The sequence below is a fragment of the Pezoporus occidentalis genome, unplaced genomic scaffold (assembly GCF_034315485.1).
Source record: "Pezoporus occidentalis ecotype Australia unplaced genomic scaffold, CSIRO_AGI_Poc_V1 ctg13, whole genome shotgun sequence".
NCBI lineage: Eukaryota > Metazoa > Chordata > Aves > Psittaciformes > Psittacidae > Pezoporus > Pezoporus occidentalis.
The window spans coordinates 8,327,814-8,353,950 of NW_026913103.1; the positions used below are offsets into that span (position 1 = coordinate 8,327,814).

General features: G+C 43.3%; 1 protein-coding gene across 11 annotated transcripts; it reads left to right on the top strand.

The window, feature by feature from the left end:
* Positions 1 to 367: 367 nt before the first annotated feature.
* On the top strand, positions 368 to 26,137 carry MRAP2 (melanocortin 2 receptor accessory protein 2). 11 transcript variants are annotated; one of them, XM_062608319.1, is made up of 7 exons: positions 984 to 1,223; positions 6,127 to 6,298; positions 8,696 to 8,800; positions 9,946 to 10,095; positions 15,829 to 15,928; positions 21,507 to 21,918; positions 25,446 to 26,137. In XM_062608319.1, the coding sequence occupies exons 4-6, from the start codon at positions 9,969 to 9,971 to the stop codon at positions 21,898 to 21,900; spliced, it is 621 nt and encodes a 206-aa protein (XP_062464303.1). In that variant the 5' UTR covers positions 984 to 1,223; positions 6,127 to 6,298; positions 8,696 to 8,800; positions 9,946 to 9,968; the 3' UTR covers positions 21,901 to 21,918; positions 25,446 to 26,137. The 11 variants fall into 11 exon arrangements, with proteins under 11 accessions (XP_062464306.1, XP_062464305.1, XP_062464303.1 ...); XM_062608322.1 differs by lacking the exons at positions 984 to 1,223; positions 25,446 to 26,137 and adding an exon at positions 368 to 447 and having other exon boundaries at positions 6,127 to 6,224; positions 21,507 to 22,077; XM_062608321.1 differs by lacking the exon at positions 25,446 to 26,137 and having other exon boundaries at positions 979 to 1,061; positions 6,127 to 6,224; positions 21,507 to 22,077.

Consider the following 26,137-nt stretch of genomic DNA (forward strand, 5'->3'; position numbering starts at 1 on the left):
TTGAAAGCCAAGAAGACAGCAAAGGGACTGGAACTCATGATGCATGAGAAGAGACTAAGGGAGATGTGACTGTTTAGCCTAGAGAAGACTCAGGGTGCTTTTACCAATGTGTGTAAGTAACTGATGCTGAGAGTAAAGAAAGTGGAGTGAGATTCTTCTATGTGGCCTTCAGTGACAGGACAAGAGGCAATGAACATAGGCTGAAGTAACAGGAACTTCTGTGTAACTGTGAGAAAAAAATGGGGGGCTTTTTGCAGTGAGAGTGATCAAACACCTGGGTAGGCTGCCCAGAGAGGTTGTGGAGATAACTGAAGGCCTAACTCATGTCCTGAGCAGCACGCTCAGCTGACCGTGCTTCAGCTGGCTGAAATAACCTCCAGGTGTCCTGCCAACCCTCAACAATTCTGTGATTTCCCATGCTTTGATAACCACAAGCAGGAGAGTGAGGTACGCATTTCACCTATGTGTAAAGGTCTCTTTAAGAAGTTGCAGTTCGTAGGGATGGAAATGGGGCGAGAGGCCGTACAATCCCCGTGGGTTTAAGACACTGCCCTCCACCTCCGGGCAGCTGAGACAGCACCTCTCACCACCCTCACTGCCCCCCACTCCCGGTGGCTTCCCATGGGGGACCTTGCCTATATGCAACGGCGCTGCCTGTCCGCTTCCAGCGGGGCATGATTCACTGCTCGGCTTTCCTCGCTCTCCACAGTAAGTGATCCCCTCGAGACCCGTGCGCTCTGTCGAGGCAAGTGACACACGGCGGTGACTCCAACTGGCGCTCAGTCCTTCAGAAGCCCCGCACTTCCCAGTTTCCATCCCCTCCCCTGGACCCCCCCGGAGTCGTTCACACCTCCGAACGCTGCCCGCACCTGCGGCCACCCGTGGGGCCGCTCGCGCCCGCGCTGCCCATTGGCCCGGGAGCATCCCATTGCCCGCACCGCACAGAGCCGAGCCGTGCCGAGCCAGCCCGGGCGGGCTGGGGCTGGGGCTTCGGGGCTGCTGCTGATTCACTGACTGTGGCGGGGTCCGGTTCAGCTCAGTCATTGCCGCCGCCCGGTCAGGTAGGAGGGAGAGGACGGGCGTCATCGCCGCCAGCTCCGTCCGCCTGGCTCCCCCTCAGCGCTGACTCGACCCGGCGGGCGAGAGCGGTCGTGGGTGGCCGCGCCTTTCGCCAGGGACGAAGCGGTGCTTCGGAGGATGGCACCTGGACGTGCCTGGTGCGGGTAAGCTGCGGAGGGGAGGGTGAGCGAGGGGAGGGCGGCAGGGAAGGAGGGAGGAATTGCACTGCTCTGCGCTGCCTTTCCCGCTCCGCGCTGCCCCGCGGTAGGGCCCGCGGGTGGATGTGCGGTCCCAGCTGGGCGGAGTGGAGAGCCCCGAGCGCGGTGTGGGGTGCCGCTGCCCCGAGTGCCTGCAGTTCAGCCTGGCTAACAGGCGGTTTTGAGACCGACACCTGTAGACTTTCGCAAGCCTTAAGGTTTGAAGTACCCTTCTAATCTTTATTTAATTTATAATAATTAAAAAGAAAAGAGCTTGTGATGGCACTGTCCGTTTGGGTGATGTGGAAAATGCCGTCTGCCCGTGTCACGTTTCTAATTTGTAACGGAGTGGTATCTTCTCACGCTATGTAAGTGTATTCTAAAGCAGAAGGAATAGAAAGCACGTAGCTTGCTTGGCGCTTATGTTCAGTCGTCTGTCGTCCGTGTCCCCCCTCCCCCGTCCCTCCCAGATTGTGTTGTGTTCTGCTCTGACTGCTGAGCATTTAAGTGAGCTTATAAATGTGACCTAAAATGTTTGAAAACAAAATCCAGGATAAGTTTGTGGTGTGTATGTTGTGATGGGTTTTGTTCGTTTATTGGGGTTTGGTTGGTTTGTTGGAGGTTTGTTTGTTTCCCAGATGATGTTTCCCTTTGTGCTTTGGAACTGAAGGGATGAAAGCTCCTCCTTGCAGTCTTAAATTACTTCTCTTATTTTCAGTTCAGCCCCCTTTCCTTTCCCCCATGTGCTCTTCCCTAGACTTCTCCTGATTTTCATACTCTTCCCCTCCCAATGCCCCCTTCTTTCTCCCTTAACAGTCGTTGTCTTAGCAGTCTCTGGTGAGCAGGCTCTGTTGATGGTGACTGGTATGGTAAGGCAGTTCAGGTCCCTCTCCTGAGCTGCCTGCCCCTGTTTTTGTTGGAGATGATCACCTTGATGGCAAGCCAGCAAAACTTCCCTCCAAAAAGTCTCTGTTCCCGGACATTTGCCTTGCTCACCCTAGTGTTATCAGCCCTGTCTAGCACCTGATGCTGGACAGTGACTGGAAGCATAGGCACACTAGTTTGTCATTTCTGCAACAGACATAGCTGGAAGAGGGATGGTACAACAGTGGCAATGCTGTCTTAAACTGCTTTTGCAAGGCTGGTTGGGGTTTGTTTGCATGAACACTGAGGCACTTCTATTTCCAGGTGTGTTTCCCAGCCTACTGCTCTGTTTTGGAGGTGCTCCCTCTGCTCCTGTTGCTCTCATTTGAGCTTCCCAGAGGCTATATATACAGGGATGCAGATTTACATAACTGCTGTGGAATAAGCAGATGTTTTGGTTTCAGTATGGAGATAATCAGGTAATAGTTTCAAATACTGCTTGTTTTTTCTTGTCTATTTGTGGTTTCCTATTCAGGCTCCTGATCAGAGTCGAGAGAGTTTTTTTACCACAGGAGTAAATACCTGGAAAGATGCCAGGGAAATGGTAACTCTACATTGACTGAGGACAGTCTGGCTCCATTCTTGCTGAAAATAAGGAGATATTCTGGGTGTATCAGTAGCAAGGAAAAATGTATAAAACAAATCAAGCTCTTGCAATACTTTGTTGTTGTTGTTGAAGGAAAAAAAAATAAGACAAAATATTAGGAGCTGGACAAAATAATTTACTGCCTATTTTTTTGCTGGTCACCCATGTAGACTTTGTGGTGGAAGACGTTTTAAGGTGAAGCACAGATGATTCTCTTGTAGCTTGTTCAACAGATTAAATCAAATTTCCAGTCTTTGAATACAAGCTATTACTGGCACAATTGTAGTACAAATCTTAGGACAAATAAATGAAGGCTTTATTCTGTATACATAAGGCCTATTACTGCAATGGGCCTTGGCTGTACTGTTCTAATGATGTTTCCTTGGTCTCTGGTTACTGGTTTATAGCCTTGTGTAGGGCAGAGATGTGTCAGGGATTAAGAATTGGGGAATTCAGATGTGTGCTTGTGAGTTGTGTACTGCTGTCTGATTTACCTGACAAGAAATATGTATTTGAGACTCTACAAGAAATTGTGTACTTCTTCAGCAGCACTGGAGGGAAGAATTAGACACAAAGACAGGAAGAAAACAGTTGTGGTTTGGAAAAATCCCAAACCATTTTGATTTATAATAAACAGCTCCATTTCAGTGACTGTTTGAAATTCCCACTGAACTGATTAAGGCAAAATTTCTGCTTGGCATTGTAGGCTGACTACAGATGTTCAGCAAACATTTGTCATTCGGGTGTGGAAATTTTCAAGAAAAACGGTATCTTTTTGCATCTTATTTTGTTAGTTCTTGAGGAAATGTAATCCATAACTGAATTTTCAAATTGGAATGCTTGAGCATTACTTTGTGTCTGAGAGATTATAGCAGGGTGAAGCCATGGCTGTGAGATACCCAAGTATGGGAGCAGCTCTGAACAAATGGTCTGTCATACCTTTGCTTTAAACTTCATCTCTGCCAGCCTATCTTCCACTGGCTTTAGTGCAGATTAGGAACAAAGCTGTTTCTGTGGGAAGAACCACTGAGAAGTGAAGAGGTGCTGTGAGAGGTGTGCTGCAGCTTGTACTTCAGACAAGATTGATGTTATGTGAAGATTACAGTCTTATTTTGTAATGGGAGAGGGGAAATGTACTCTGCTTGGCTGCCTCAGCGCTTTGGTGTTTTTTTCACGGAGTCAAAACCAAAACAGAGCTATTGAAGAAGGCCTGAATGCAATTGTCTGTTTTCTGGGCTGTGCTAACCCTGTGTTTAAGCTCAGGGGCTTTCCTTTCTCCCTTTCTCTCTACTCAGAATAAGGCATCAGGTTGACAGACTTCAGGGTTAGCAAGGAATCCAAAAGACAAGAGACAATTAGTAAAAAAAAAACCACCCCAAAACCCAACAAAACCAAAAAACTCCCCAAACCAACCAACCAAACAGGAACCCTAGCACCTACTTTGTCAAGACATGAAAATTCAGGAAAAATGTGCCACAGGGCAGGCAACTTCCATACTTGCTTTATGGTTTGCTCTTTCCTCAGTAGTGCATATACCATAGGTTTTTCATTTCAGGGTTTTCTATAACAAAACAGCCTGGGATCTCTATCTATGATTTTATTGCAAGGTTAAAAAGTTGTAGTGTGAAAGGTTAGAATTGTCAGCATTGTAAACAGCTGAGGGAAAGGCAAGCTTTTCTTTGGAAAGTGTTGACTACAGTTATGTATACCACTGATGTAAGCATTATAGGACGGAAGAGGTCTCAGAACTTCAGTGCTTACTGATAGGACTTCTAGTCTGGTTGGTCTTGAGGGAGCTTGAGTCTTGAAGATGGGGCATGTGCACATCTAAAGGAGGTTGACTTTTAGTGGGGAGAAGAAAATGGGCTCCACAATACCCAGAGTTCCCTTCTGACCAGAGCCTTGCTGCAGCAGCAGCTGTGTCCATGAGCTGTGTCTGGAACTAGGCTCACTGGGGGTTCAGCTGGGACATGTCCAGGGCAAGATGTTGCAAGGATAATCTTCCCTGTTTAAAAAATGCTCAGAAACTTAACCATGTTATTTTCTCTGTAGAAGAACAGATTTTTCTCTGTTTAAAAGAAAGGTTTAGTCTTGTTTTCTACTGTGCCTATAACAACTATCAAGATGTGAGGGTTTTTATTTTGTTTGTTTTTTTTTTTCTTTGTGCAGAGATGTATTATTTGGGTGGAAAAGTGAATTCTTGTAATAGATAAATTTTTGCCATCCTGAATGTCAAAATGAAATGTTTTCCGAGCTTAACTTCATACACTAAAGCTGGATGATGGATCGTGTAATTCTACCCTAGCTTCAGGAAATAAAGATATGTTAGCTGTAATTCCATTTATTATTTGTAGATAATACTGTCTCTTAAGACTATATATTCTGGCTGTAATTCATAAGGATTCTGGTATTGGAGTTAAGCTAAACTGTTTGCTTCAGTGTGCTTTGGGAGCAAGTCCCAGTAGATCTATACTAACTGTTCCATGTCCATTCACTGTCACTGCAGGACTGAAACCTCTTAAGAGCAAGAGGATACATAGCTTCTGCGATGCTACATTAGGTATAATTCAGCTGTCTTCTCAGGCACGGTTTACAAGTGAGCTAATGCAGTATTTGCTCTATGTGTTTTCAGATCCAGGTAGTTGTCTGTGAACTCACAGTATGGCATGATTTCATAGCAGTTTCTCCCTAACTTCCAGGTGGCCCATACAGAGTTGAACTGCAAAGTGGGCATTAGTGTTTGCATATATCATCATCATCTTTAGGGAAATACTCAGCAAACTGTTTTGGTTTTTTATTTGTTAAATTTTGCTTTAAAGTCATAACGTCATCGCTTTCAACTACAAACAGTAGCTGTGCTATTAGCATGCAAATTACATAGAATAGTGTGGAACCTCCTTTTACACTGCAGCATGCACAGTGCAAGATACTAAGTGTTAGTACATGGAAAAGAAGACATTTTTGTAATAATGAATGTGTAATACAGTAGTATGAGGCATGGATGTCTGTAATTTTGCCCTTTCTCATCCTTAGTTCCCAGGATAAGCGATGACTAAACCAGCATTTTTCCTTACCATTGTTATAAAGTCCTTTTGTGATGAATCGAATATCATTCTTGCTATTTAAGTGCAACAGCTCATGCAGATGATGTGAGCATCAATCACAATCATAACCACTGTTAACAGTGGTACTTTCTTTTCTCTCCTAGAAAAGCCCCAAGTGTCATGTACTCAAAGTTCCTATGTGTGATTGAGTTGGTTTTTTTTTTTCAGTTGTACAATCAATTTTCAGGTACATTTCTATTTTCCTTGCTAAATTTCACTTCTTTTATATAACTTGCTTTCCTTGCTTTTGTTGCAGGTGGGAAGATTGGATATTCCCCTGAAAAGACTACAAGTTTGATCTCAAATCCTGCGCATCTAAGATCTTGAGAATTAGCAAGCAGCAAGGATCATTTGGTTAAGTATTTCCTGCAGACTTCTCTCACTGGTGCTTGGGAGCAGCACAGATTGTGCAAAGCAATAGCCATGTGGTAGGGTTGTAGAAAGATGGGTTCTGTATTACCTTTCAGCTGATGCAGTGCAGAGTAAATAAGTTTGTGCTTGCTTTTTTCATTAACTTCTTTTCCTCTGGCTTCAACTCTTAGTTCCTGGGGTGGAGGAAAACGGAACGTGGTGGTGGCTGCTTCCCTTCCCCTCTATGAAGAATGTTGGTTTTATGGGGACATAGGGTATGTGGGAATAGCCAAGTTTTTAACTTCTCATAGCTAATAACTTCTGAGTTAATTGTACGGCCTGGCTGATGGAGCTTATGCATCAAGGTGTAGTGCTAAGCCTTATCAGGCTAGAACTTCTCACAGTTTAGAATGCTACTCTTTTTTCCTGCCTTTTGGGATCTTCTCAGCAAGGTCAATTGCAGGAGCTCCCGGTTATGCCTCAGAGCTGTGGGATGAATCACTGCTGTCCATTCCTGGCAGAAAGAGTGCTTGAGTGCATCTTGTGGGGGACTTGCTTCCCTGAAGTGCTTATCTGGCACCTGCAGTCCTTCCATAACCTGATGCAGTCTGGCAAATGCACCAGACGGGCTGCTATCGTGTCAGCTCACCCTGCTTTGCACTTCCTCAGGGGGTGCAAGGTCTTAATGTTCACTGCTTTTGCTGTGCTGGTCCTTGTTCCACCATGCTAAGCTTATAAAGTAGAATAAAAAGTTTGTTTTAACATATTTCAGACTGAGGTTTTGGAGGCATTTGGACAGACAGAGCTTACAAGTCAGCTGTAACCTACTTTGGGACAATGCTTATGCTTAGCTGTACTGGATGATTTAGAGGCTTTATATGTCCCACAAAGCCGGAGGCACAGGTTAGCCTGGGATCTGGTAACCCAGGTTGTAGTTAGCACCTCTCCCTCTGAAAGCGGCTGTCTACAGTAAAAGAAAGTCTAGAAATGCTTGTACTGTCCATGGTGAAACACTGGAACTTCTAGTCCTAAGACGAAGTGAGGACAAATTCTTTGTGTCCTAGAAGTGGGTATTCTCCTCATAAATCATAAACGGACACATCTGACTGGACTGGGAGAGAGCTTTTCATATGGCCCAATTAATTCCATCTGCCTGCACTTGAGGTGGAGGAAGAAACATTTTTCAGGCTGTTTATACACCCTGTTCTGAAGTTTTCTGCCTGCAGATTCCTGTTCAGCTCTTTTTATAATAATAAAAGTGAGGAGGTGACAGCGAACTTCAGTTATGTCATATAAGAAATATTTGAAGGAAAGACTCCTCTGGAAGGCTACAAAAGAGAAAACCAGCCCTTAAACAGGAATATGACAGTCTGTCAAGAGACAGGTCATCAACAAAACATTGAGGAGCAGGGGAAGAAGATGGTGGGAACCCTGTGCAGCGCAGCGTAGTCTCAGAGCCCAGTCACAAAATGAAACACAAAATCTTGTAAGAGACAGTTGACAGAGCTGAAATGGGAGTCAGCTAGGACAGTAATCTTAGGTTTTAAACTGTGCCATTTGCTTCTCCTGGAGGCAGTAGTTATTTTAGTTGATTACAACTAAGAAAAACTGAAGCCTAATTAGATATTGTCTTTGATTCCAGGAAATAAGAAACTTTTCTAGTCACTGGGAAAGCAAAAGAAGAGCTTTACTGTTAACACAGGCACTTAAAGTTAGATGTACCTCTTTCTATTGTGTTCTTAAGTGTTGGTAGTAGAGGATGGGAAACAGCCATGAACTGGGTTGTCCATTACAGCCACATTTTTTCTTCCTCCTCTGTGCTTCAGGCTATTTATTCTTGCTGGGAGCTTTCTGAGTTGTAGAAAGAACTTTTTTACAAATCTGAAATGCTGTTCGTATTCCCTGGGTGAATTTGTGTTCCTCATTTGTGCCTCATTCTTGTTATTTATGTGTGTCCCTCTTTGCACTTTAGTTGCGCAGCCTTAGTTAATCTAATTATCCTTAGGAAGGACTGACGTTTCGGTCATTTTCAGAGACACTGTGATTTAGGGCCCTTCTTGTAAAGAAATTTTAGCTGGGTTCGACTGGCTCTGTGAAGTTTCATTGTTCACAGGACAACTGATTGCAGTATTTCTACGAACTGCATGAAGTCTTCACCCTGCTGGGTTTTAATTAAATGCAAAATTACCCAAAGCTCAATTTGCCTTTATAAGAAGTATTTTGTAATATGTTTCAAGTTGGGTGTCCTGGCTCCAGCTGCAGCCACAGATGCTCTGTGCAGAGATCTGCTTTCTTTTGGTGTGCATAAAACTGTCTAATATTCTGAAAAAATTACTTTGCAAAATGCAGATCCCTGGTGCAGGGTTGTGTTAATGACAAGTATCTATCAAGGCAGTTTAATGATGCTCAATGTTGCATTGCAGTTTCTGTTAATCTGTGGGGAAAATCACTGCTGTTTTGTTTTTCTTCGGTAGTGGCGTATTGAAGCTGATAATTTGCACAGAGAAATTTAGGTTGGAAGGGACCTCTGGGGGTCATCTGGTCCAACCTGCTGCTCAAAGCATGCTCAACTAGATCAGGTAAATCTTTCCTTGTGCTAATTTAAATTTCCTGTTTCCCAATTTGTATCCATTGCCTCATGTCCTCTTACTCGGCACCTCTGAGAAGAGTCTGGCTCCATCATCTCTGCAGCCTCTGACTGTAACTGTAGGCAGCACTAAAGTCTTCTCAGAGCCATCTTCTCTTCTCCAGGCTGAACAAACCTAGTTCCCTTAGGCTACTGTGTATCCTGTGCTGCAGCTCTCTGACCATCTTGGTGGCCTTCCACAGGACTTGCCCTAGTGTGTCCATGCTTTTCTGCTACTGGGAGTACTGAAACTGGGTACAGTACCCAAGATTCAATCTTACCAGTGGTGAGTAGAGAAGAATAAACACTTACTTTGACCTGCTGGCTGCAGCCTTTGTTAATTCAGCCTTGTACACAGCTGGCCTGCTTTGTCACAAGGCATACTGCTGACTCATATTCAGCCTGCTGTCCATTGCAAGTCCTTCCATGCAGCGCTGCTCCACAGCAGTCAGCACCCAGCCTATACTAGAGCATGGGTTATTCCCCTTCTCCAGCTTCTGGCTCCTCTGAGTAGCCTCTTGACTGGCCCGAACATAATCTGTGAGCTTGCTACAAGTGCACTTCATTTCATCGTGGTATCAGTCCCTCAGTCTCTGAGGGGTACCACTGATAACCAGTTGCCAGCTGGATTTCGCATGGATAATACAACCCTTTGAGCCTGGTAGTCTGGCCAGTTTGTCACCCAGGTTTTCATGGCAGCATTTGTCCTAAGCTGCTGAGGCTGGTGGTCTTTGCCATTTACTACGTTTGAGCTATAAAAGCTATATTCAATCTGAGGAGCCTGGTTTTGATCCTCTGTACATTTACGGGCATCTCTTTGGAGGTGAACATAGGTTTTCCTCTTTCCACTGAAGAGCAGCTCTGTGTTGACTGGTGGTTGAGTGGCCAACCGAGACGGGGGTAATGGAAGGGGATGTGATAGCCTTGTCTGACGAGGCAGTGATACTGGATTTTAGAGGTGAGAGCACGCCATTGTAAGCATGAATGGCTGCTCTTGCTAACAGTGATGAGTAAGAGATCCCCATAAGAAAAGATTCTCTGTAAAATCAAAAGATGTGCTAAAGTATGTAGTCTGCATTAACGCATTTTTACCCACAGGTATATACTTATTGAGGTGCAAGATGTCTGCCCTGAGGTTGATTTCTAACAGAACCTCCCAGCAGGCCTTGTCTAACTCTGATTACACCTGGGACTATGAGTACTATGAGTATGGACCAGTGTCGTTTGAAGGCCTGAAGGCTCATAAATGTAAGTTCAGTAGAGACATGCCTTACTGCAGCTGAGCTTCCCCCTTTTAATGTTCCTACTCTTAATTTGTAATTGATTCTATGAAAATATCTCATATTTTTTTTTGAATTCTCAGCCATTGGAGGTATTACTCCATTAGAGTCTTTGTTATTCTGTGCCTTTTTTGTAGGATGCTTTTCTTGTGCATGAGGGAAGTATGGATTTCTTTGCTGTGATAGAAATTTGTCAATACTGAAATTATCAGACTGTTTAGAAGAGTTTCTAACAGCAAATGCAGCCATTGCTGCTTCTGGTGACTACTTGGTATGATCTGTGTTGCTTTGCTCTTGTTCCTGTTAGTGCTAAAAAGTGGTGGGCAACCTTACTGCTTTTGGTTTTTAAGGCTTTTAAAATGAAAAAAAAGGAAATTTCTGAGGAAATTTTTATCATTGGGACTTTCTTCATAGGAGGAGTATTCTAAATTCAGCATTCTGGTAATACTGGAGCTCTAATTTAAAGTGGAATAACAAGTAGAGGATGGGACCAGAGAGATGGAAAAATCTGGGTAGAAACTGAAAGGAAATCGAACTGGGACAAGCTACTGCAGCTGCACCAACATTTACCAAAAACCCACACAATGCATTTGGCTTTTAGAATTTTTTTATTTTTTTTTTCTTTTAGGGGGAGATGGTTGGGGGAGGGGGGAAAGGGAGGAAAAAAACCAAGAGACTAATTCAGATTTACTGTACCTGCGTGGGAAAATGGGGGAAATTGGAGATCACCTCTCCCGAGTCAACCAAAGTTATAACACTAAGGAAATCTTAGGGTAAAATGGTAAAATGCGGCTGCTACTTCCAGCATGGAATGCGGCTGGCATGCATGGAATCTCCCAGAAGATAGTTCCTCAGGCAACCCTGCAACCTTGGCATATGCTAAGAGAAACTGAATAGAGGGTGAAGCAGAGTGAAGGTCCTGCAGCCAGGCTCTGTTGTACTCCCTGCGGGAGTACTGATAAATTGCACACAGCTGCCAAACACGCAAACTACATTCGTGTTATGAAAAGCAAAGCAAGAGGATTTTACACCCATCAGTAACAAAGAGTGTGACTGGAGTCATTCAAGCTCCATATGCATAGAGGCAAAATAATGGAAACTTGTGTTATGGATAGTCCTGAACAGATACAAGGGCCTCCTACAACACTGGGATGAAAAACACCGGCAAGCAAACAACTGAGATCAGAAAAATGCAGTGTTAAAGTCATCATTAGCCCTTGAGAAGGAGGCAGGAGAGAAAATTGTGACTGAGAGTAATAAATTTAAAATTTAAAACTGAAAATAATTACCTCGAAACAGAGAATAACTACCTCGAAACTGAACCCTCTTAAAATGAAGTGGACTGTCTAACAACTCTGCTTGATCTAGCAAAATGCAAAGAGAAGCACTGCTGGAAAAGCAGTCCTCTGTTGCAGTCAGGCAGATCTGCCAGTCAGTATATTACTCAGACCCCAAGACTTGGGAAGGAGACATCTGGTGTGAGTGATGATGAAATCACGGGTAGCCCCCATTCTGCCTCTTGTTCGGTTCCCTTGAATCATTGGTTAAGACTGAGGCTGCTGTTCCTAGTGATGGGGAAATTCAAGCTACCCCACGTGAAGTCCCCTGGTCTGCATGTTCTGATGAATTTTTTAGATTTGATGAAACTGCAGGAAAAGCATTCAAAACAACCAGGGGAATCAGCAGTCGAGTTTGCGTGGCAAGTTTCCCTTGTTGGGCAGACTGAATTCTGCTCAGTGAGGAGGAAGGACAAGGCTGTTGGGGCCAGAAGTGTTTCTAACAACCATGCCAGGAGATCATAATTATTGTCTAACTGCACAGACTGCGTTCTGGGCAGGCAGTATAGATCCTCAGGAGAGAGGAGACTCACTGGTAATTAAAACTGTAGGCTTATTGAACTTGTCTGAGTCAGTGCAGAAGCACTGGTCCAGGGTGAGATACATACTCTGCCTCATTTGTCATGCAAAGGATTCAGACAGGGAAAGGGAATTGCCTGCAGTGGCAAACTGCAGCCGAGAAAGGCAGATCTCCCTTGGTTTGCACAATCAGGAGGTTTTGGAGAGGTTTTGTAAGGCACAGAAAAACTTGTTGAAGTTATTAACACTTAAAAAAAACTAAAGCAGAATTTAATTTTTAGCCTGAGTTGTGCTTTTATAAATGTTAGGTACTCAAAAAATATAGGTCAGCTTTTATCATGCTTCTAATTTATATTCCATCCTTCCACTTAATCAGATGCCAAACCTGATTACAAAGATTACTGATTACAAAGGTTAGCTGTCGTGCTTTGTAAGTTTCTTCCTTTTTAGCTATGTGTATCAAGGATTGTGATGGGACTAAAATATACAAGTGATAGTTCCTGCTGGATTGCAGAAGGTACAGCAACAAAGCAGGTCTTGGACTGCCATTGAAGTGATTGCCCTGCATTATGTGTGGCAGCTCAGCTTTGCTGTCTTCACTCATTCTTGACAGCCCTTAACTAGAGAATAGGACAGACGAAATAACCTCTTTTCAGGTGGGGCTTGAAGTACTTATGAAAAAGGTTGATATTGAATCGGTGATCTGGGAAGGCCCTTTTCTTTTTTTTCTTTTTCTTTTCCAAGTCATTTATTACTTTTTTTTTTTTTAACTGATAGGTTGAATTTGGCTCTATTCACCTTGGTGTTACTTCATGCGTGCTCAGAGGGCTGAGTTTAATCTAGTAAAGCACTGTAACTTACGTTAGAGAGCTTAAAGGGGAGTGGACTCTCGTTTAACTGGTGCTGCCTGGCTGTGACACTTGGTCAGCTGTAACTCATCACTGTTCCTTCTTAAAATTAGAGGTGTGCAACCCCCTTAAAGAGAGAGGTGTGTTTTATTTTAAACTGCTATTTATTTATGAAAGACAAGGTGTTTCACACAGAAGGGAGGTTACTGTTTTGGACCATAATGTAAGATGAATTACAAACAAAAAAGTTGGAGGTCACTTTTGGCTTAATGTTGACTTAATTAATTGTAGACAAGGACAGGTCCCTAACGATTTAACATGCATACAAAGGAATTCAGAGGCCTGGGTTTTTGAAAGCAGAGAAAGATTTATGCAGGGACCTGTGAAGAGAGATGTTGACTAAACAATCTAATACACAAAAATCCATTTATTAAAGAAAGTGGAGGGGGGGGACAATGAAAAGTCCCTGTGGCACCTGAGCACCTCAAATATATGACTGCAAAGAAGAAAGAAAAAAAAGCTGATTTACCAGCAAAATATGTGTCCTTTGCCTGAAGAGAAGTGAAGGCAGGAACTAGGTTTTGTAAACTACAGCTTTAGAAAGTAAATAGATAAAGATAGCCAGGAGACACCTGTGACTGGCAGAGATAAGAACGAAATCCTTTTTTGTGCCTTTGGAACAGAAGAAACCTCAGTAACATTAGAGAGAGGTAAACCAAGTAGGAATGGTCAGGGGAGTCAGAACTGCTGCCAGGATGTTATGAGTATGTTGCAAAGGAAAGGAAGGCTGATACAGCTAGAGAAATTCATAGGATACCTCTCCAATCTAGTTACAACTTGGGGCAGTATTATAAATGTAGTCCTGCATACCATATGTTTTGAATATAAATGTTGTGTACGGTTTTATGCTGAATAAATGTTTAGAAGTTGGTAGGTTTGGATAATTTGCACTTAAATGAAATACGGAACAGAACTTGGGCCACCTGATTTAATTTTAAACAAATTCAAACCATACAGACATACTGACATACTGATACAGCAGAGCGCTGGAAGTGCCTCAGGACCCTCAGCAGGGCAAGGAAGATGTAGCTTTAGGCTCAGTAAATTTAGCAATCCTGCTGGGGAGGAACACCAAACAAACCACAAGACAGCCTCTTGCTGTTCACCACAACCTGCTGGCAGGTGTGAGTTTTGTGGGGAGTAGAAGTTTATCAGAGTCTTGATTTTATGCTTTTCTTGAAGTTTGCTTTCTTTTGGGATTTTCTTTTTTCCCTCTTTTTCCCTTTAATGTTGTGTTTTCTTTCCTTTTTCTTTTTTTTTTTTTGTGTTGTTTTTTTTTTTTTTTTTTTTTTTTTTTTTTTTGTTTTTTTTTTTTTTTTGTGGTTTATTTTGTTTTTTGCTTTTGCAGCTTGATCTTTGCATGTTTTTTGAACATCTTACTTTCATCAGAGTTTACATTCAGGTTATCAATGCAGCTGTATATCATTGAAGCATGTCTGACTAATTGGTAGGTACTAGTAGCTCTAAGTAGCAATTTTCTTTTTAATGTGACTATTTCTTTCTAGATGAAATTTTCAGGTACTACAAAAGCTGGTAGGGTGGTAGATACTCATGAGATATTGTGTATTAGTAACGCCAAACACAAGATGCATCTCGAGCTACTGAATTCAGACTATGCATATAGAATGATTCTGAGAAAAATGTAGGGCTCATAATGCATGGAGTCACATAAACTAACTCGTAACAGTACGCTTCAAGTAGAAAGCAGTGTTACAAACTCCCTGCCCCTCCCCGTCATGGAGACCCATACTTGAACCGTCCTCTAATTATTTTACAAAGGGTGTTGAGAGGAGGAGATGTGGCAGAGGAGAGATGGAATAAGTGCTGCAGTGGGAGGCTTGAAACTTAATCCCTCTTTCTGGTAAAATAAAGAGATTAAGGAGTGATTTGTGATATTTTCACAGAGAACAAATCTCAAGTTGAAGCAGGCACTTGGACTTGGCAAAAAAAAATAGCAAATGATTGGAACTGATTTCCAGTCTACAGAACTGCCTTTTAGCACGGAAGATATTTCACAGTGGGAGAGTGATTAACTGTTGGGGTCATGCACCAGGCAGAATAGCTGACTCCTTCTTTTCTGGTATCTTTAGTGAGTCCTGCAGGAGATTCAACAGGCTGGCTAGAGCTCTGTGCTCTGCCTGCTGCACTGGCTCACATAGCTTTACAGCCAGCTTGGCTCTTTGAGGTTCAGTAGTAGCTGTGTAATGAGAGCTTAAGGGTAGATTGGACACCTGTCCTGACCAAGGCTTCCCTCTTGCATGTTTGTGTGTCAGGGTTTTTTAACTTCTACAGTGGAAGTTTTGAATATTTGCATAAACAAAAAATAACTGAAACAAAGGGTGAAAAAGTACCCGTATAATGTGGGTCCTGGACCAGATTATATTTTGGGTTAATGCTCTGTAACTTTAGGCCATGCTCGTCAGCTGATTGCTATTTGTTGAGACAAATATGTTTGTCTCAGTTGTGCCTCTAGGTTAAGTTTGTGGAAGCTTTGAGCTTCCTTCAGGAGCAGCTTTGAAGTCGTAAGTGGACATAGATTCATTGTAAGTAGAACTGGCGATTTGTCTATGGGTCCATTTACTCCAGATGAGAACAGCAGGAACATTTTGGGCACACAGGCAAAAAGCCATGCTCTTTCCATTGCTTGGTGTCTTCCTCTTAATTAACTGGTGGTTTGACTTTTTTATCCAAATCCATTTGGCTCTCCTGACACTGTGTTGCTGTTTTCTGTATGCAAGTTGGGTCCCAAATTAAAAATTATTCAAAAATGTCTTGTATATGTTGGTTATTGGTATTTGTTGAGGTAGCAAATAGTTTTTTATCTGTGGCTCTGTTTATTTCAGAAAGTCTTCTGGACTTGCTGTCATGCTGCATGTGAGGAAGCTTCCTGCAAGTGGAGGGGAAATACTGATCATCTTGTTTTCTCTTTTTCACCAGATTCCATTGTGATTGGATTTTGGGTTGGTCTTGCAGTTTTTGTTATCTTCATGTTTTTTGTCCTGACCCTGCTGACAAAGACAGGAGCACCACATCAAGAGTGAGTCTGAAAACTGGAACAAATCCAGCCTGCTAACTAGTGTGTCTGTTCTTTTGCAGACCCCAAAAGCAGTGACAGTGCTGATATTGTACTGGCTCAGCACCATCATGTTCTAGTCTGTCCTTATGGAAGGGTGCAGTCTGTCTTTGTTCCTAGCCCTTCTTGGAGACCAATTCTGTAGAACTGTTATTAATGTGTTCTCTATTTAGCAGCTAGTCAGTAGGAATACAGCGAGAGAAGGGAATAGCTGCATGTCTGCCTTTTCATGCTAAAAGGAAGTTGGTGGGTAGGCTGCCAAACAGATGGTTTTAAATTACTGTTCTGCAGATAAGTGGGGTCATTTTAGGTAGGCTTATGTTATGATGGAGTGAAACAGAAATGTGAATATTGACAGAGTATATACAAGTAAAATACAAGGCAGATGTTAAATCAAGGAAGGTGAAGACTGGCAGGCTTACACATGCTCGTGTGGTCAAGTCCAAAAGGTAGGTATTGGTAGTGTTTACAAACTCTCCCCTTAACCCTGTGGCTCCCCTAGTCTCAGTGTGTCTCAGTTTCTGCTGAGAAAGTCCAGTAGGTCCTGAAGGACAGATCAGCTCCACATGTGATTAACACCAGGGTCCCCTGAAAGTCACAAACTAATCTTCATTTTTTCCCTTTTTGTTCTTTCTGGCTGATAAGTATGTGCAGACTGCCTTGCCGTGACCATTTATTTGCATTTGCACAGTGTGCAGACTGTCAGCATCCCTTCCTCTAAGTAAGTTTAAACCCGCATCTCCTCTCAGACTAGCGTACCATAAAGTAGAAGTAAAAAGCCCCTCTGGAGAGTGAGATTGCTTGCAGGCAGGTAGCAGTGATGAGAAGCTGATTGTGAAAGGCAATTGTTAGTGCTTATCACTTTCTGAAGCAGCCTATCTCTGCCTACTGAAGGCCCTCTGCTATTTAGTCATATGTAGACTGGCTCTGAAACTTCATGTAATGGCAGATCTCTGGAGACAGGGCCATATTAGAGAGGACGTAAGTATATCATGACCCTCTTCTGTGCTCCTGAGGTTTTGCTTCTATGAGAAGAAAATAGAGGGAGAAGGATTGAGCTTCCCAGAACTGACTTTCCAGTATTTTTGCCTCCCTTACAGACTGTCATAAAGTTGCCAGACCGCGGTCCCAAATGTATTTAAAGTCCTTCTAAGTGTTGGTATGCTGCCCCTTTTTGCTGGAGATCTTGTTTCTTAGCCAAGCATGAGAGTCTGTATCCCACGTGAATTTGAAAGGGAAATAAAGTGATGAAGTCAAATATACAGCAAAGATTTTAACATGTACATTTGTCAAAAGTTTGTACATTGTAAAAATGTACTTTCAGGTAGCAGAGGCCTGCTTGGTATCTCCCACTGTTCTGCTTTCTTCAACAGTTTTCTTGGAAACGGTTGCCTAGAGAGGTTGCCAGGAAGGAGACCAAAATCTTGTTTTGCTCCCCTTTGACATCCAGATAACCTGACCTGAATTTGGAGTTGGCCTTGCCTTCATCAGGGCATTAAGCTAGAGACCTCCGCGAGTCCCTTGCAATCTAAGTCTTAATGTAATTTTTCTTCAGTTGCTGAAAGCCCACTTATTCCTTTCTGTATTTGTTTTGAACTTTGCAGCTTTGGGAGCTGTGTGCTTCAGTGTTTGCCTACTTACTATGTGTGCTGATTTGGCACCTTGAACAAATTTGAGCGCTATTTTTTTGAGATTTGATAACCAAATATGTATGGTACTGGAAATAGATCATCCAGGAAAATGGTAAGGGCAGTGAATACTGTTGTTTCCTCTTATTTTTGATACATGTATATAAAAACTGCAACATAAATACCTACCTGTAGAACCAGTGCAGACTGTGGTTTTTAGTTTGCTTTTACCTTCTCTCTTTATGCCTGACTGGATTCTTCATGACTCATCGTTCCACTAGTGGGCTGTCTTGCAGCCCTCCTTTAGAAATAGATGTTAATGGGATTCCTACGCCAGCCTGATTGATGCATGTGTCTCTGACTTCAGTTAAGTCAATTTGGCTGCTCTTTTAAAGTACCATTAACGTGAGACATAAGCGTAACTGGGTTCACATGGCTGGATCCAAAGTAGAATACTCTGATTTCTCTAATAGTATGCTTTTCTTGGCTCAGTATAAAGGGGTACAATAGCATGTAGTTATCAAAATTGTACAAGATGTTCAGCATTGGGTACAGCCTTATACCAGAGGAAAAGGGTCAGGATACGGATGGGGAGAGATATAAATTTAATTAGCTGTGGAAATGATGTCTGTTGCACTTCTGTTTTGTTTGCCTGGACATTAGTATGTGTAGAACATTAGCTTGTGCAACAAAAAAATTGTTGACAAGCTGTCTGAATTTCTGCCTGAAAAGTACTGTCATTCATCACTCAGAAGAAGACAGGACTCTGTTTCTGCCTTTAAAAACATCCTTACAAACACGCTGCGCAACGAACGCATGCGTTCGTGTACTCTCTCTGTACAAAATACAAATATTGGCTAATGTCACCTCAAAGCTTCATGCAGCTGTTGAGGCAGGTTTTACAACCAGTTGCAGTAAAGGTGAAACGACTGGTAATATTTTCTTAAGAAATCAGTTGATTTTGGTTAAGGATCGGTTAGCTCCCTTTGAGATGCCAAACAGCGCTATTCTGGGGAATTTGCTACTTACTCCTCTCCATGGTTTGCCAAGTACTTCAGGTCACTTTAGGGAGGGTTCAGGGAAGGGCTGTTTTGGCTATAGAGCTCAAGTGTTAGTCCCAAACCAGTATGCACCTGTTAGATGGGTATCCTGGGCAAAATGGTCCGTACCCTGACAGTGCACTCAAGTCCAGTGGGCAGAATCCAGAGCCTAGTACCGAATCCAGCAGACCAGAACCCAGCATTGTAGGCTGGAATTTTCCCAGGAAAGGAGCTTGGGTTAGTTCACGGGCAGTGCTTGTTTTGAGCGGTTTTGTGTATGTATGGTGCTTGAGGTGTCCGGCATTCACTTTTCTGCTCCCTTGTGGGCAGCTTCTGGGACTCAGAAGGTCCCATTGGCCCAAATGCTGTGAAAGGGATTTGATTGTCCAGGTGGCTGTGCTCCCTTCCACAGTAAAGCTGGGATTTCTGAAGCTGCTGTTCTTATTCTGAAAAGACAAACGCTGAGGTATACTTGCATGCTGTAATGAGCAAGACTATGATTCCTCCCCAAAACACAGAAAGATAGTGTTTGTGGATTTCAGAATCCAAAAATACCACTGTGTATTACGTCATGTGTTTTCCACTCGTGAGCGTAGGATTATTCTCTATTTTACTGTATGTCCTTAACAGTATGGTCATTATAAAATTTTGCATCTTCCATTCTTCTGTTAAGATTAGGTTGCCACTGCCAGTCCTGTGTGCCCCTCATACAGTCAGCCTTTGCTCCTTCACAACTCATGGTTTCTAAAGTACTTTCCACACTTATGAATGGGTTTTACTTCTCTAATGGGTGCATTTTAAGCTTTCTTCCAAACTCACTTCTTCCTAGGCTGTTATCCTCTTTCAGTGCTTATTTGCCACCTCTGCTGTCCATGCCATAACACTACAGAGAAACTCTTACTGACAGATTTGCAAAACCGTATATGTCAATTAAATTTGGAATGGCTCTTTCTGTTGCATTATAAGTACATAGACGATAGTCATCAGTTCTGAAAGCTACCACAGTATTATTCCAGTCTGTTTGCCTCCTGGTGTGCATACAGCAGACTAGTACTTAGTTACTGGACTGTTTTGCATCAATTTAAATACTATGCTTCTACATGCTTCCCTTTGAAATGCAGAATGAGCCATTACAGTTTTGACAAACTTAAAGCCTGCTTTGATTGGAAGGCTACTGTAACTGATTTTGTTGGGACAGAATTCTTGTTTTACGTGATGGAAGCAAATTAGCACGTTTAACTATGACTGAAAGACTGAAAGGTTTTCAGAGTAGATTTCTGAAGGTGCCATAAGGCTTTTAAAAGCATGTAGGCACTTACCTCTTACTGCAGGCTCGAGGGAATTAAATGACAGTGTTCCTCTTAAAATCTATGTAACTGCCGTGTGCACTTAAGTGTCCAACTGTCTGGCTCCAGTGTCATTTGCAAGGAGTTCACATGTAAAGAGTATGCTTTATTAATTCTTATGTAACAATTCTTACTTAGCTTTTATTCTGAGAATGTGTTTATAGAGTTTTCACTACTCATACTCTGAATACCTCTACTGCCATTCAGATGCAATTTTGTCATGACAGGATATAAATTCAGCCTGACAAAGAATGCATTACTAGCTGTAAAACCAACACCCAGCATGAGCTTTCCCCACCCCTAGCTCTTTATGGCTCCTGCACAGGGCCATGCAGATCGGAGCTGGTTTGAGCTAGCACTTCTAGAAAACTCTGAGAAGTGTTAAGATCATAGAATCAGCTAGGTTGGAAAAGATCTTTTAGATCATCAAGTCCAACCATTACCCCAGGACTGACAAGACCACCACTAAACCATGCCAATGAAAGCCTCATCTACACAGTTTAACAATTTCAGGGATGGTGATTCCACCACTTCCCTGGGCAGCCTGTTCCAATGCCTGACCACCCTGTGAAGAAATTGTTCCTAATATTCAGTCTAAACCTCCCCTGGTGCAGCTTGAGGCTGTCACATCTTGTCCTATTGCTTGTTACTTGGGAGAATGACCCCCACCTCACTACAGCCTCCTTTCAGGTAGTTGTAGAGAGCAATAATGTCCCTCTGAGATTTCTCTTCTCCAGACTAAACCCAGCTACCTCAGCTGTTATTCATCAGACTTGGGCCCCAGACCCTTCACCAGCTTCACTGCCCTTCTCTGGACCTGCTCCAGCACCTCAATGTCTTTTGTGTAATGAGGGGTGCAGAACTGATCATGATATTTGAGCTGCAGCCTCATAAGTGCTGAGTACAGGGGGACAATGACAGCCTTGGCCCTGGCCCTGGCCCTGCTGGCTATGCTGTTGCTGATAAAAGATGTCCTTCCTGGGCTATGTGTCTGAGTTGTTATGACTGCCAGACTTTAGAGCAGTCTTTAGTTCCAGCTCTCCTCATCTGGAAATCTGAATGACACTGATTAAAGTCAGTGGAAGGGATAGTTTGATGTCCAGACAACCAAGCACTCAAATTATACCTTTAGTGACAGCACTGCTGCCTATGTCTCAGATGTTTTTTCTCACAAGTGTTTGATAAGCCATTCTAAACAACCTGTTACTACTTGATATCAAAAGGAAGTACTGGAGAGTATTTCTAAGCTCATTTATTGAGCTCATTATAACAGTATATTGATTATTAGAAGTGCCATTTAAGAGTGCTGACATTAACTTATTCAAGTGGAAAATCATCACAACAAATCAAGACTTAAAATAACTTAAGCAGAAAATAATAAATAGTGCTGGCTTTTACAGTCAGTGGTAGACAAACTGTAGGGTTTCCTTCCTTCCTAATCGTAACGGTTGCTGAAAGCAAATTTGCTGTTAAAAACTTGTATGTTTTTACTTTTTGTGCTTACTGTATTTCTCTCTTTGCTCCCTAGCAATGCAGAACCTTCTGGAAAGAGATTTCGCATGAATAGCTTTGTGGCAGATTTTGGAAGGCCTCTGGAGTCGGAGAGGGTCTTTTCTCGCCAAATAGCTGAAGAATCACAGTCACTTTTCCATTTCTGTATTAATGAAGTGGAACATTTGGACAAAGCAAAACAAAATCAGAAAGGTCCAGGTCTGGAGAGTAATACCCACTTCCAGGAAGCTCCCAAGAGCAGCGGTATGTTTGAGGAAGACCTACACTGTCTTACAAAATTTAACATTCCTAACTTTGTGAATGCTGAGCAGAACTCTTCGCTGGGTGAGGATGATCTCCTCATCTCAGAGGCACCAATCATTTCAGACAGCAGATCAGTCATGCAATCATCCCATCGGATCCTTGACTAAAAAGCCTTTTACTTTAAGGTAAACATTCCCGTTACTCTCCACTTTGAAGCCTTTCATGGACTTCTGGTATTGTGATAGAAGGTATTTCAGATCTGTGTTTTCTACTGTATGTAAGACTGTCTGTGCTCACCCAACTCAGTTTAGATATGAAGTAAACCACTTAAAGCTTAATTCAGATGCCTTTTGGGTTTTGGGTTTTTTTTTTTTTGGGGGGGGTGTTTTGTTTTTTGTTTTTAAATCATAGGGTCTCAGGACAGTTTGGGTTGGAAGGCACCTTCAAGAACATCTGGTTCCAATGGGCAAGTATACCTTCCACTAGACCACATTGCATAGGGCCTCATCCAATCTGGCTTTGAACACTGCCATGGATGGGGCACCTACAGCTTCTCTGGGCAACCTGTGGCAGTGTCTCACCACTTTCACAGCGGAGAACTTCTTCCTAGTAATAATATCCTATTTATCTAATCCTAACATCTAATCTAAATCTATTTTCTTCTAGTTTAAAGGCATTCCCCCTTGTTCTGTCACTACCTGCCCCTATGTCCAGCTTCTGAAGGGTACCATCATGATTTCCAGGAGGTTCCTCCAGTGTATGGGTGATAACTTCCTCATGCAAATGGTGGATGAGCCAACCAGGAGAGGAGCGCTGCTGGATCTCATCCTCACTAACAAGGAGGATCTGGTCGAAGCAGTAAGGGTTGAGGGCTGCCTTGGTTGCAGCAACCACGAGATGGTGGAGTTCAGGATCTTGTGTGGTAGGACCAGTAAAATAGCAAGTAGAATTGCAACCCTGGACTTTAGCAGGGCAAACTTTGGCCTTTTCAAGCAATTGCTGGGGGAAATCCCATGGGCAAGGCTGCTTGAAGGAAAAGGGGCCCAAGATAGTTGGTTGGCATTCAAGGATTGCTTTTTCTGAGCCCAAGATCAGAGCATCCCGACACCTAGGAAGTCAAGGAAGAGGCCAGGAGACCTGCGTGACTAAATAGGGAATTGCTGGGTATGCTCAAGTGGAAGAGGAGAGTTTACAGGTCGTGGAAGGAGGGGCTGGCCACTTGGGAGGAATATAAGGCTGCTGCTAGAGGATGTAGGAAGGCAGCTAGGAGGACTAAGGCCTCCTTAGAATTAAACCTGGCGAGAAGGGTCAAGGACAGCAAAAAGAGCTTTTTCAAATACATGGCAGACAAAACTAACACCAGAGGCAATGTAGGCCCACTGATGAACGGGATGGGTGCCCTGGTGACAGAAGATACAGAGATGGCAGAGTTACTGAATGCCTTCTTTGTCTCTGTCTACTCTGCTGCAGGCAGTCCTGAAGAGCCCTGTACCCCTGAGACCTCAGATGAAGTCAGGTCAACGGAGCGGTTTGCCTTAGTCGATGAGGAATGGGTTAGAGACCAGTTGAACAATCTGGACATCCATAAATCCATGGGTCCAGATGGGATGCACCCGCGGGTGCTGAGGGAACTGGCGGAAGTCATTGCTGGACCACTCTCCATCATCTTTACCAAGTCTTGGGAAACGGGAGAGGTGCCTGAGGACTGGAGGAAAGCAAATGTCACTCCAGTCTTCAAAAAGGGCAAGAAGGAGGACCCGGGTAACTATAGACCGGTCAGCCTCACCTCCATCCCTGGGAAAGTGATGGAACACCTTATCCTTGGTGCCATCTTAAGGCATTATCAAGGATAAGAGGGTTATGAGGGGCAGTCAACATGGCTTCACCAAGGGGAAATCATGTTTGACCAATCTCTTAGCCTTTTATGAGGAAATAACACGGTGGATGGATGATGGCAGAGCGGTGGATGTGGTCTACCTTGACTTCAGCAAAGCATTTGACATAGTCTCCCACAGCATCCTCACAGCTAAATTGAGGAAGTGTGGTCTGGATGATCGGGTAGTGAGGTGGACTGCGAACTGGCTGAAGGAGAGAAGCCAGAGAGTTGTAGTCTATGGGGCTGAGTCTAGTTGGAGGCCTGTAACTAGTGGAGTGCCTCAAGGGTCAGTACTGGGACCAGTATTATTTAATATATTCATCAATGATTTAGATGAGGGAATTGAGTGTACTATCAGCAAGTTTGCTGATGACACTAAGCTGGGAGGAGTGGCTGACACGCCAGAAGGCTGTGCTGCCATCCAGCGAGACCTGGACAGGCTGGAGAGTTGGGCAGGGAATAACTGGATGAAATATAACAAGGGAAAGTGTAGAGTCCTGCATCTGGGCAGGAACAACCCCAGGTTCCAGTATAGGTTGGGGAACGACCTGTTAGAGAGCAGTGTAGGGGAGAGGGACCTGGGGGTCCTAATGGATGACAGGATGACCATGAGCCAACACTGTGCACTTGTGGCTAAGAAGGCCAATGGCATCCTGGGGTGTATTAGAAGGGGGGTGGTTAGTAGGTCGAGAGAGGTCCTCCTTCCCCTCTACTCTGCCCTGGTGAGACCGCATCTGGAATATTGTGTACAGTTCTGGGCCCCTCAGTTCAAGAAGGACAGGGAGCTGCTGGAGAGAGTCCAGCGAAGGGCAACAAAGATGATTAGGGGAGTGGAGCATCTCCCTTATGAGGAAAGACTGAGGGAGCTGGGTCTCTATAGTTTGGAGAAGAGACTGAGGGGTGACCTTATTAGTGTCTATAAATATATAAAGGGGGAGTGTCACGAGGATGGAGCCAGGCTCTACTCAGTGGCAAACAATGATAGGACAAGGGGTAATGGGTACAAACTGGAACACAAGAGGTTCCACTTAAACTTGAGAAGAAACTTCTTCTCAGTGAGGGTGACAGAACACTGGAACAGGCTGCCCAGGGAGGTTGTGGAGTCTCCTTCCCTGGAGACATTCAAAACTCGCCTGGACACATTCCTGTGTAACCTTATCTAGGTGTTCCTGCTCCGGCAGGGGGATTGGACTAGATGATCTTTTGAGGTCCCTTCCAATCTCTAGCATACTGTGATACTGTGATACTGTGATTTGCAGAGAGCATAAAGGCTGTAGCCTGGCACTGGGAGGTGTATGAAAACTGCTCATCCAAGAAAAGTCTAAACCTCAAATTAAAGCTGGAGCAAGGGATAAGTAGTTGGTCCCTGGAGAAGTTCTGCAGCTTCTGTTACTCCCCAAAAGGCCACCTGAAACTGAGCAGCACAGTCGGTATCTGCTTGGAATTAACTTCAATTTCTGATACCTAACTGCTTCTCGGTGCAGGTTAAACCCAACAAAGCTTCCAGAGAGAATACCTGGCATAATAAATTGTGCACAGTGTTTACAAAATGCTATCACCACCTGCTGCTGAGCAAAAGCAAATTGGTACTGCATTTATAGTATTTCAGAGGGACATTCTGACAGTTGCCCAGTGATAACCTGGAATTAGCATCCTACAAACAGTAATTTGACTTTTTTTGTTTTTTATTAAATTGCTGATGCGAGCTTCCAGTTTGGTAAGTGCAGGATTCAGTAGCTAAATCACAGGAAATTGGATAACTATTCCTACATATTCATAGAGTTGCTGTATGCAAATAAATGTCAGTGATAAGTTGGTGTTATACTTTGCTTATAGGCTGAACCTTCCTGTGCTTTTTGGCTCCATCAATGGCCCTTTTCTTGACCAGTGGGCCAGCAAAGGGCTAGCAGGTGTGAAGCTGTGGGGAGGACTACCTCCAAAAGCATGGCTGAGCTGCACTTGCTGTGTCCTGTTTTTGTACTCGGGATGGTGTTGCAACCACAGCTGCTCTCCCAGGGAAAGGTTTGTTGAATAGGTGTAATTTCAACCTTTATTTTTTTAGAGAAGTAATATCGTTCTGAACCTTAGCCAGAACTTACATTACATTTAGCTTTCTTAAAAAAAATTGTAACTAATGGTCAAATGATTTTAGAGCAAGCACATAGGATGCTGAGAAAACAGGTTTAAATCCTTTGCTGGGTTTGGAATAAGAGTGCTCTGCAGGCAGTTATTAACCGAAAGGAAACTAGTGGATCCAAGATATCATGCATAACTGGGTTTTCTTGAAACTAACTTGCTTTGCATGGAACATGTTTGAGTGAAAATGTAGGAATTGCCTGCTGGTATGTTCTTTAGCCACTTCAATGCTTAAATTCGTTAAGCATTCATTTCATAAAATTATTTCATTCTTCCTTCACCTGACAAAGAGAATAAATAGTGAATGGCTTGTACATTTAAAGAATGCAAAGACTGGGGAAACTTCTTTTGTTTTTTAACTCCTGTGCCCTTATAAACCACTTACACCTAAA